This window comes from Rhodotorula graminis (genome assembly GCF_001329695.1).
Source record: "Rhodotorula graminis WP1 unplaced genomic scaffold RHOBAscaffold_9, whole genome shotgun sequence".
NCBI classification, from domain to species: domain Eukaryota; kingdom Fungi; phylum Basidiomycota; class Microbotryomycetes; order Sporidiobolales; family Sporidiobolaceae; genus Rhodotorula; species Rhodotorula graminis.
Genome location: NW_017264936.1, coordinates 680681 through 691274, shown reverse-complemented (window position 1 = coordinate 691274; position 10594 = coordinate 680681). Strand labels below are relative to the sequence as shown.

Here is a 10594-nt window from a genome sequence, read left to right as displayed (position 1 = left end):
GGACGACGGCCAGGGGGTGACGCTGTCGTGGATCTTGCAGGCTGCAGTCGTCCCGAGGTGGACCGGCGCGGGTAGGGAGAGGGAGGGCGAGAGGGGAGGGGGTCAGCGAGGCTCGGTCGAAGGGAGGGCTGCGGGGCGACGGGGGACGACGGCACGACGAGGGAGGGGTGCGGGACCGGCGGGAACAGGGTACTGGATCCACAGAGGGGACAAGGCGCACCTTGGTCGCGGGAGGAGCGGTGCCCGGATCGGAGCGAGGGCGGCGAGAGGCCGAGAGGCGCGAAGGTGGGCGGCGCGTCGGTTTGGTCTGCTGTCGGGAGCTTGGTGCTGGCTGCTCGTTCGAGGCGAGTCGACAGTGGGGCCGGGCGAGAGTCGGGCGGTGCGACAAGGTCGGAGAGGCGGTGGCCGGAGGGGGGGGAGGGAGGGGAAGGGCAAAGAGGCTCGTCGGAGCGGCCGAAGACGACGACGACGATGGCGACGGGGCGGGCGGGCGAGTGTTCGCTTCCGAGCAGAGCTCGCAGCCGGGCTTGAGTCCTCGTGCAAGTGCTTGCTGGCCGTCCTGGATAGAGACACAAGCTTGTTTCACGGCTCCTCCGCCTTTTGTCTCGACGAGCGCTGGCCGCCCTCCTCGACCGCCCCTCGAGAAGCGGCTGACGCTCCACTCCGCTTCCGGCAGGTCGGTGGGCACCGCAATCTAGCATCCCTGACGTCGCGTCTTCGAGGCCGGCCTCGCCTCGACGCGTGCCTCGCTCGTACTCCCAGGCTCGCTCCCCTCCTTCCCTCTCCTCGCCCTCGTCCCCTCGTCTCTTTGCGCTCACGATGCAATTGTCGGCACCACTTGATCGACAAGGATTTGCTGTCCGCCCGCGTTCCTGTCGCTGCCGGCCCGAGAAAGCTGGCCTTGGCCGCAAGGGCCCGTGCGTCGGGTCACTGCAGCTTCTCACGCTCAACTCGCCTCGGTCGCTGCGCTCACGTTTAAGATCTCGTCCGTGTGTCCGAGAGAGAGCTGCCCACCTGGACCGGCGCTCTCGTACTTCCACTGCTCGAGCTCGAGGGCCGAGCGTTGCCGCTTCCTCTCTTTCCTATCTCCCCCTTCGACCGACCTCGTCGTTCCCCTTGCCGCTGTGCGCAGCGGACAAGTGCGCGCTCTCTGTTCGTCGACTTGCCCACTCTGCACCTGAGTACATACAAATATAATGCTCGACGGCCCGGCTCTCGCTCGGAGATTCCCTCTCTCTCCGCACGAAGGTGACCTTCCCAGCTCGCGCTCTTGCCGGCGCTGTGGGACCGCGTGCGGCCTCGCCGCCCTGTATCGTCATGCGCAATGCTCTCGAGAGGCTGGCGCACGAGAGAGCTCGACGACGCAGCCGCCCGCGGCACCTGCGAGGGCGCACGAGCCCGCCCTTCCTTCGTCTTTGGACGGCGCGCCCTCGAGCCGGCGGGTCTGATCGACGTGCTCCGGTTCATTGGCAGGGCGACAGCGTCTGGTGGAATGCCGCAGAGCGCTTTCAGAGACTGTGGGCTCGTTGGCCGCCGTGCCGCCGGCCGGCGAGAGAAACCTGCCCCGGCCTCGTCCCTCTCCTCTCAACCGCTCGACCCGGGCGAGCCGCCTTCGACGTCGTCGACGCTCGAGAACGCTGCGCGAACCGTCGTCGGTGGCCCTTCTCGTCGTCCCCTCGGCGACGCCGGCCCTCGCGCGTAGTTCCGGGTGGCGCGCGCCGGGGCGGTGGGCAGAGGACCGAGCGAGAAGGGGACGACGACGCTTCGTCGTCCTGGACGGCGAGTCGAGGCTCGTGCGCGCGCTCGAAGGACGCGCCGGGCGTGCGCGAGGAGGGCGAGGCCGAGAGCCCGTCGGAGAGGAGCCGAGACGGGGCTTGAGCGCGCGCGGACGGCGCGCTCGAGTCGCTCGGGCCGCCTTGGCTCGCTCACTTTGGACAGCGTTTCGCAGGCAAGCATGAAAGGTCGCAGTGAGAGCGACGGCGAGAAAGCGTCGCAGCATGAGAGAACGCGGAAAAGCTGGGAAGGAGGGAGAGGAAGAAGAGGAAGAAGAGGAGGAGGAGGAGGTCGGGCCGCAGGCTGCGGAGCGCGTGGGCCAGAGTACAGAGTCAGACTCTCGCGGGGAGGCGCCGACCACTTGGCAGCACGCGCCTCGCGCGCCTCGTTCTCCGAGAGCCGGCCCCTCGTCGCCTCGCTCCCCACCCACGCGCGCTCGACTGCTGCCCGGCCACCAGTGCCACCACCGCACACCACCGACACGCGCCACCGTAGCGCACCCCTCCCTGCACGCGTCCTCGTCCTCGCGCCTCGTTCCCCCTCCCCCCTCTCCCCCGCGGCGACCAAACACCGCCCTTCATCGCCCGACCCATGGCGAGCCTCGCTGCGAGCGCAGGCTTGAGTCGGTCCACCAACCGCTACTCGGCACTGCAGAGCCTCATCGCCGACCAGGACACCGAGATCGAGGACGAGTTGGCGAGGTGTCAGTCGCCTCTCTCCCTTGGGTCCGGCTAGCGGTCTCGTCGAGACTGGGGCAGCAGCGCGTCGAGGCGGGCAGGGGTCGCAGCCACAGCGCAGCACCATGCTCGCCGCACGAGCGGGCCCCGAGTCGCGCGACCTCTTGCACCACCCGACTGACCCTCCTCTCCGTGCATCGCTCGCAGCCCAGAAGCGCCTGCGCGACCTCAAGGCCCGCATCTCGGCCCAGAGCAAGAAGAACTTTGTCCTCGAGCGCGACGTGCGGTACCTCGACAGCCGGATAGCGCTCCTCATCCAGAACGTCCGTCGCTCGCCTTTCCCTCTCCCGAATCCAGCCTCTTTGCCGTGAGCCGCTACTGACTCGTCAGACCCTGCAGCGCATGGCACTCGATGAGCGGGAAGAGGTCAAGGAGCATCTCGAGGACGTCGAGGAGGGCGAGGAGACCGACATGGACGAGCGGCGGCAGCAGGTGCGTCCCTCCCTCGCGCCCCTTCCCCCTCGTGCCCCCCTTACTGACGTCTCGTCGTGCAACAGCAATACTCGAACCTGTTCTTCCTCCTCCAATCGGAGCCGCGACACATCGCGTCCCTGTGCCGGCTCGTGTCGCTCAGCGAGATCGACACGCTCCTCCAGACGGTCATGTTCACGCTGTACGGCAACCAGTACGAGTCGCGCGAGGAGCACCTCCTCCTCACCATGTTCCAGGTGCGTCCCCTCGTCCCCTCCATCTAGTTCTCACAACGCGCACAACTGACCCTCCTCGTGCTCTGCAGTCGGTCCTCGCGGCGCAGTTCGAGACGGCGACCGAGTTCGGCTCGCTCCTGCGCGCCAACACGCCCGTGTCGCGCATGATGACGACCTACACGCGTCGAGGCCCCGGGCAGAGCTACCTCAAGGGCGTCCTCGCCGAGCGCATCAACAGCCTCATCGAGCACAAGGACCTCAACCTCGAGATCAACCCGCTCAAGGTGCGTCCGCCCTCCCCTCTCTCTTTCCGTGCGTGAGCACGATCCCTGACGAGAACGTCGTCCCTCAGGTCTACGAGCAGATGCTCAACTCGATCCAGGACGAGACGGGCGACCTCCCCGAGGACCTGCCGCGCAACGTGACGCCCGAGGTGGCGGCCGCCAACCCGGACGTGCAGAACATCATCGCGCCGCGCCTCACGATGCTCATGGAGATCGCCAACTCGTTCCTCCTCACCATCATGAACGGCATCGAGAGCGTCCCGTACGGCATCCGGTGGATCTGCAAGCAGATCCGCAGCTTGACAAAGGTGCGTCGCTCGCGCCTCTCTCTCTCGTACGTCGCAAGTGACGCACAGACTGACTCGAGCGCGCCGCGCCGCACACCCGCAGCGCAAGTACCCCGAGGCGACCGACTTTGCCATCTGCTCCCTCATCGGCGGCTTCTTCTTCCTGCGGTTCATCAACCCGGCCATCGTCACGCCGCAAGCCTACATGCTCATCGACTCGCTCCCGACGTCGGCCAAGCACCCTCGGCGAACGCTCACCCTCGTACGTCTCCCTCTCTCCCTCCCTCCTCTTCCTCCTCGTCGGGCCCCGCCTCTCGTCCCTCCCGACTGACCCACCTCTCTTGTCGCCTCGCGACAGATCGCCAAGATGCTGCAGAACCTCGCCAACAAGCCGAGCTACGCCAAGGAGGCCTACATGATGAGCCTGCAGCCGTTCGTCGACAACAACAAGACGCGCATGAACCAGTTCCTCAACGCCCTGTGCGAGGTGCCCGACTTTTACGACACGCTCGAGGTGTGTCGGCGAGCATCCACAGGCCTATCTCCTTCTCGAGCCTTGCTCGCTTCGAGGTGCAGATGCTGATCGGGAGATGCTTGCGTCGCAGATGGACCAGTACATGGCGCTGTCGAAGAAGGACCTCCAGATCAACATTACGCTCAACGAGCTGTACAACACGCAGAGCCTCCTCATCCAGCACCTCGACGTTCTCGTGCGTCCCTGTCTCTCCTCTCTCTCTCTCTCGCCGCGGTCCGCCTCGCCCTCGGTCTGACCCTCTCGTCCCACGACGCAGGCCCCGAACGACAAGCAGCACCTGCGCATCCTCCTCGAGGAGCTCGGGCCGGCGCCGGCGCAGGTCCCGCGCAAGGAGAACCGCGCCGTCGAGCTCCCGCTGTACTCGCGCTGGGAGATGCCGATCCAGGACATCACAACGGCGCTCATGGCCGAGAACAACGTGACGCAGAACGACATCCTGTACCTCGAGACCAAGAGCATCTTTGTCCAGCTCATCCGGTCGCTCCCTCGACTCGCCGAGCGCCGGCCGATCCAGCTCCCCGTCGTCGCCGAGACGGCCGCGACGGCCAAGGACGCGACGCTCGTGCGCAAGGGCATAAAGGTCAAGGAGATGCTGCGCGAGCTCGAGGAGCTGCGCCTCGCCGACCGCCGCGACGGGTACAAGCTCCTGACGGACGAGGTCGCCGCCGAGCTCGCGCACCTCGGCAACCTGCGCGAGAAGGTCGTCGTCGAGACCAAGAGCCTCGACAGCGTGTACAAGACGATCTGCGACCACAACGCGTACCTGAGGTCGCAGCTCGAGCAGTACAAGGCGTACCTCCAGAACGTGCGCCAGACGAGCGCGACGGGCAAGAAGGGCCAGTCGGGCGGCGTCGGCGTCGTCACGGTCGCGGGCAAGGAGGCCAAGCAGGGCAAGGGCACGACCAACATGGGCCCGTTCAAGTTCACGCACCAGCAGTTCGAGAAGGACGGCATCATCATCGAGACCAACGTCCCCGAGAACCGGTGCGTCCTCTCTCTCCCTCTCTCGCTCGGTCCCGGACGTCTCTCTTCCTCGCCCTGCACGTGCCCGTCCTGACACTCTGCATGTACCGTCGGCTCACAGACGACCAAGCATCTTCTTCCTCGTGTCCTCGCCGTCGCCTGGAGCCTTCCTCATCGCCTTGCACTAGTGCGTCTCTCTCTTTCTCTTCCCTCACCTTGCCTCTCTCGCGCACGTCGGCCTGACCACCTGCACGTGAGCAGCAAGGGCCGCGAGAAGGCGATTCTCGAGATGGACCTCAAGATCGACGACCTGCTCGAGAAGAAGAACCAGGGCGTCGAGCAGCTCGACATGGAGTACGGTGCGTCGTCCCTCTTCCTGTCACTCTCTCTTTCAGGCTCCTCGTCGCCTGTGACTGGGACTGACGTGTAAACCGAGCGCGCAGTGAGCCTGAACGTCTCCAAGGTGCTCGCGCTCCTGAACAAGTGCGTCTCCTCGCCTCTCCCGTTTTCATACGCCCGCCTCGCCCGTGCCTGCTGGGCAGCCCGACTGACACTCTCGTCGCACCTGCAGGACCTTCCAGCGGCGCAAGTAGCGTGCCGTCCGCCTCGTCCGTCGCCGCTCCGGCCTTCCCCCCTCGCATCCGCCTAATCGCCTCGTCATCGCGCTCTCGACGCCCCAGATTCCCCTCTCTATCGCTCTCGCACCTCGTCACCCGTATCTACACTTTCTGTGCACCTATACCCCTCTCTGTCCCGTCCCACCCTGTACACCTCTGCCCTCCTCGACCCGCAGCCTGCGGCTGTGCCGCTTTGGCCCCGAGACCTGCAATCGGCGTGCCCCTATTTCTCCAGCTGTCTGCAATGACGCTCTCGAACGATCTCTCTAACTAGCAGACACGGTAGACGAGAGACTCGAGCGAGCAGGCGACGAGATTGCGTCGCTGCCGGGTCGGTCCGGCCGCCGGGCGACGTCGACTCGTCGGCTTACGCTCCTGCTTCCTCCCTCCTCGCTCGCACGCCTCGGTACTGCTGCTTGCATCTCGTGGCTGTCACGCAGCCATGCGAGGGCTTGCCCCCTGTGCCCTGCAGGTGCTCGTGGCTCGCTTCCCCCGCCGCCTCGCTCCCGCGCTTCCCTCCACGGCTGCATGTCTGCGCGCCGCCCTCGTTCAGGCTCAGGCGGGCTCGCTCCCGAGACTGGCTGGCAGTGGCGAAAGGGGCACAGGCTATGGCTGCGCAACGGCGGCTCGCTCGACGCGGGACACGCTGCACTGCATCGACCGTCGACGAGCTGGCGGTCGACGCGGCAGCGACGCTCAGCGGGTCGGATCCGCTGCGCACAGCTTGCCGTTCTACGCCCCCTGCCTCTCGGAGGACAGCTGGGCGGGTCCGAGCTTGTACAACGAGGCAGGCGGGGCAGGCTGGCGGCGCGCTTCACCGCGCAGGCGGTCCCGCACTGCTTGCTCGCTCGTCCCGCTTCGTCTAATGCGCCACTCGCGTTCGAGCGGGACTGTCGCTCGATGTCGAGCGGCTCTGCCTGTGCATCGGAGCCATACAGATCCTTGAGCAGCCCTTGCGCCCTGACAAGCGGCTCTCGCTTCCTCTTTCCTTTGCACCTCTCCTGCGCATCGGCATCTGAAGCGCATCGTGCTGCGACGCTCTCAGTGTCCGCTCGACGCACTCTCAATCTCGGACCCGAGATGCTCTGGTATGTCGTCGTCGCCGTCGTCGTCGCACTCTCGGCGACGCCGGCGCGCTCGGCGCCGCTTCCTCGCGAAGGCGGCGGCTCGAATCCCAAGAACCCCGACGACACTCGATCGACGGCGCCGTCAGCTACGGGTCTCTTCGACCCTATCGCGGCGGCGCTGTCGAGCAGGCTCGCCCAGATCAGCCTCGAGGTCGGCAGGCTCCCCGTCCTCTCGCTTCCGAGCGTACTCGTACAGCTCAAGACGCCCAGGGTCAAGGTCGTCGTCCCCTTCCGAGTCTTCACGAACGCCAAAGGTTCGTCTGCCGTTCCCCTCGCGCCCCTGTCGGACTCGCCAGGCGCCCGCACTGACCCTCTCGCCCTCGTCGCCCTCGTCGCCCTCGCTCTCGGGTCCGCCCTCACAGCGGCAAAGCCTCCTCAATCTCGGCGAGCCGTCGAGGAACGAGCCGTGAACCCGAAATGGCCGAAGCCGACGTCGACGACGAGGACCACCCGCGTGTTCGGCTCGTCGAGCGTTCCCGTCAAGGTTCCCGTCGCCTCGTCGCCGCCGCCCGACAATCCCAAGCACGTGTTCGCGCCGACGCCGGTTGTCAAGGTCGTCAGCTACACGTTCGCGATGCCGGGAGGAGGCGCGACGACGGTCATCGAGGCGCAGGGCTCGTGGTCGCATCCGGGGAGGCCTGAGCGTGCGTCCTCCTTTCGCTCTCGTTCGCCTTCTCGTCTCTGTCTCTCTGACACTTTGTCATGGAGGCAGAGACGAGGACGAGAACCTGACTGTTAGTGCATGAGGACGTGCGGGACCGCAGTTCTGAGCGAGCCGGCGCGCTCGTTTCTCTTCCCGTGGCTGCTGGGTCGGGCCGTTTCTCCTGTGCGCGAGCTCGAAGCTGCAGTGCCATACTTTGTCCTCCCTCTCTCTCTTGCTCTCGTCGCACGCAGTCCGAGAGAGTGTGTGTACAGGCGATTTGACAAGCAGCGAGTTTGTGGGAGTGGCGGGATGAGGGCGCGGTCGAGAAATTAGAGGGGCGAGCGGTGCTAGATCGTGAGAGGGACTAGGCGAAAAGAGACAGAGAGAAGGGTCTGTTGATAGAGAGGGAAAGAGGGAGAGAGGGGAGAGAAGACGTGGCGGACGGGCGAGCTGTGGACGACGAGGGGTCAGGCGAGGCTCGACAAAGACGACGACGACGATGGAGAGTGAGAGGGGGCGCACCTGCATCGTCTACTCCTTCTTGTCCGACGAGTTGCCGCCGAGCTGCTCAATGAACTGGGCCGTCGCCGTCGGCTTCTCCTCGCCATCGACCGTCGGCTCCTTGGGGCCTGACGACGGCTTGTCCTGCGCCGCCGTCGCCGCCGTCTGGTCGTCCTCGTCGTCGTCCGACTCCTCCTCGTCCTCGCCCTCGTCCGTCTCGTCCTCCTCGCTCGAGTCCGGCGCGTGATGCCCGCTCGGACCGCCCGAGCCCGCCGCCGCAGCCGCAGGGCCCGACGAGCCCGGCGCGCCACCGGCGCCGCCCTTCTTCTCGACGGCGTAGCCGCTCGCGCCCGTCGCGATGCCGCTGCCGGCGGCCGGGGCCGAGTAGGCGGGCGCGGCCGACGCGCCGTCGCCGTTGTGCTGCGACGACGAGCGGACCGGGGCGCCGAGGGCCGGGGCCGAGCCGGCCGAGGCGTAGGTCGTGCTCGGCTGGACGGCCTGCTGCTGCTGCTGCTGCTGCTGCTGCTGCTGGCCCGACGAGGCGTGGTGGGCGTGGTGGTGGTGGGCGCGGTGGTCGTGCTCGTCGTCCTCCTCCTCGTACTCGCCGTCCGACGTCTCCTCGACCGACGAGCCGCCCTCGTCCGTCTCGTACTCGTCCTCGTCCTCCGAGATGTAGCCCGCGGCGCGCACGGCGGCCGGGACCGGGCCCGAGCGGTCGAACGGCTCCGAGGCCGTGAGGTACACCTTGGACAGCTGCTTGGCGTCGTTCCACCACTCGAGCATCTCGTCGTGCGAGCGCGCGCGGAACGTGAAGCTCGTGTCGAGCGCAAACAGGCCCGACTTTTGCCCGACGTCGCCGCCGATGCTCTTCTTGCCGTCAATGTGGAACTTGTGAGACCGCGACTGGGGGTTGGTGGGCGCGCCGAGGGTGCACTCGGGGAGGAACAGCGACAGCTCCGGGTTCGGGTGCTTGGACAGGTCCGACGACGGGTACTCGTGCAGGTAGCCCGCCGGCGTGAGGATGTAGAACGACTCCTTGTACGTCTTGGTGTAGCGCTTCTTGCGCTCGAGGATGCCCTGGTGGACCGGGATCACCGACGGGTCGTCCTTGCCCGGGTAGTTGATAGTGAGCGGGTTGCGCAGGGGCGTCTCGGGGTCGAGCAGGTACTCGGACCGCGACGCGAACGCGATCCACTCGGTCGTCGGCGCGACCGAGCGCATGAGCTCGCCCATCGTCTGCCACGTCTCCTGGACCGACGACGAGGCACGGGCGCTGCGGGAGCAGAGAGATGTCAGGTCCCGTGCGCCGAAAGACGAACGAGAGGGTAGAGAGAGAGAGGAGGACGCACTTCCACTCGTCAAAGGTCTGCCACGCCATCTGGATCGCGCGCACGACGCCCTCCTCAAAGTGCTCCGAGTTCTGCTGCATGATGATGATGCTCTTCTGGAGGGCGTTTTCCTCGTGGACCTGCTTCTGGAGCTGGCGCGCGACGAGCGAGTTGGTGAACCACGGGTCCTCCTTGGCGTGGACGCCCATGGGCGTGTTCTTGAGCATCGTGATGCTGCGCGCCAGGTCGGTGATCATCTTGGTCGACGTCTCGCGCTCCTTGGCGACCGACGCGGCGAGCTTGCCCGTGTCCTGCTGGATGTTCTTGATGTGCGCCTTGAGCTCGGTGCGGAGCTTCTGCAGGTGCTGCACGATCGAGCCCTCGACCGTCTTGGCGAGGTTGGCGTGGTGGTCGGCAATGAGGCGAGTGCGCTCGCGCTGCATCGAGAAAGGGAGGGAGGCGCGAGTCAGTCAACACGGCGACGAGGAGGGCTCTCGAGGGCGAGCGAGGGATGGGGGGACGCACGACGCCGTAGAAGATGTCCTGGACGCCGCCCTCGCCGAGGAACTGGTTGCCCTCGCGGAACGGCACCTGGATGACGCCGCCCAGCTTGGTGAGCTCCTTTGCCGTGTTCGACTGCGTGCGCGCGAGGAGAGGGCAAGTCAGTCGACGGCTCGCTTTTCTGCAACTCCTTGAGAGGGCGAAGAGGACGCACCTCGATGTCGGCGATGCCCTCAAAGTACGTGATGAGGTTCTTGACGAGGCGCTTCCAGGCCGAGAAGCGCTCGATGAGGATGTCGGACGGGCGCAGCTCGTACGGGCCTGCGGGGGACGCATGGACAGGGTCAGTGAGGTGCTCTGATGTACGTGCGCCGTGCACTCGAGCTGCTCGAGCGAGATCGAGGCGCTCATCGAGTCGCCGTCCCGCCCACCTCCCACCTCGGCGATCAAGGCGACGGCGCTCCCCTCCAGTGTGATAGGGTGCAGGACGAACCGGTGTTCTTCTTGATGAGCTGCGACTGGCGGCTGGTGACGCTGCTCCTGCGCGACTGGCCCGTGTGGCCTGTCGCGACCGAGCGAGGGCGCGAGTGGTGCGACGGCGAGTAGTCCATGCCGGGGCGTTGGTGTGCTGCTGGGTCGAAGTGGAGGGTA

At 66.6% G+C, this 10594-nt stretch overlaps 3 protein-coding genes across 3 annotated transcripts; 2 read left to right on the top strand and 1 right to left on the bottom strand.

The window, feature by feature from the left end:
* Window positions 1–2364: 2364 nt before the first annotated feature.
* RHOBADRAFT_37886 (ras GTPase-activating protein) lies at window positions 2365–6106 on the top strand (the record flags this gene model as incomplete). The annotated part of the gene is made up of 14 exons (XM_018413472.1): window positions 2365–2476; window positions 2658–2773; window positions 2850–2942; window positions 3008–3178; window positions 3247–3441; window positions 3510–3749; window positions 3832–3990; window positions 4087–4242; window positions 4334–4438; window positions 4520–5247; window positions 5348–5413; window positions 5488–5585; window positions 5670–5709; window positions 5798–6106. The coding sequence occupies 14 exons, from the start codon at window positions 2365–2367 to the stop codon at window positions 5817–5819; spliced, it is 2301 nt and encodes a 766-aa protein (XP_018270073.1). The 3' UTR covers window positions 5820–6106.
* An 817-nt stretch (window positions 6107–6923) lies between these two features.
* RHOBADRAFT_54594 (uncharacterized protein) lies at window positions 6924–7841 on the top strand (the record flags this gene model as incomplete). Its single annotated transcript, XM_018417404.1, has 3 exons — window positions 6924–7224; window positions 7333–7614; window positions 7683–7841. The coding sequence occupies 3 exons, from the start codon at window positions 6924–6926 to the stop codon at window positions 7700–7702; spliced, it is 603 nt and encodes a 200-aa protein (XP_018270072.1). The 3' UTR covers window positions 7703–7841.
* Window positions 7842–7871: 30 nt separating this feature from the next.
* On the bottom strand, window positions 7872–10554 carry RHOBADRAFT_37883 (uncharacterized protein; the record flags this gene model as incomplete). The annotated part of the gene is made up of 7 exons (XM_018413471.1): window positions 7872–8063; window positions 8136–8598; window positions 8653–9387; window positions 9464–9879; window positions 9968–10078; window positions 10158–10264; window positions 10437–10554. 6 exons carry the CDS (start codon window positions 10552–10554, stop codon window positions 8145–8147), a joined length of 1941 nt encoding a protein of 646 aa, XP_018270071.1. The 3' UTR covers window positions 7872–8063; window positions 8136–8144.
* Window positions 10555–10594: the final 40 nt, after the last annotated feature.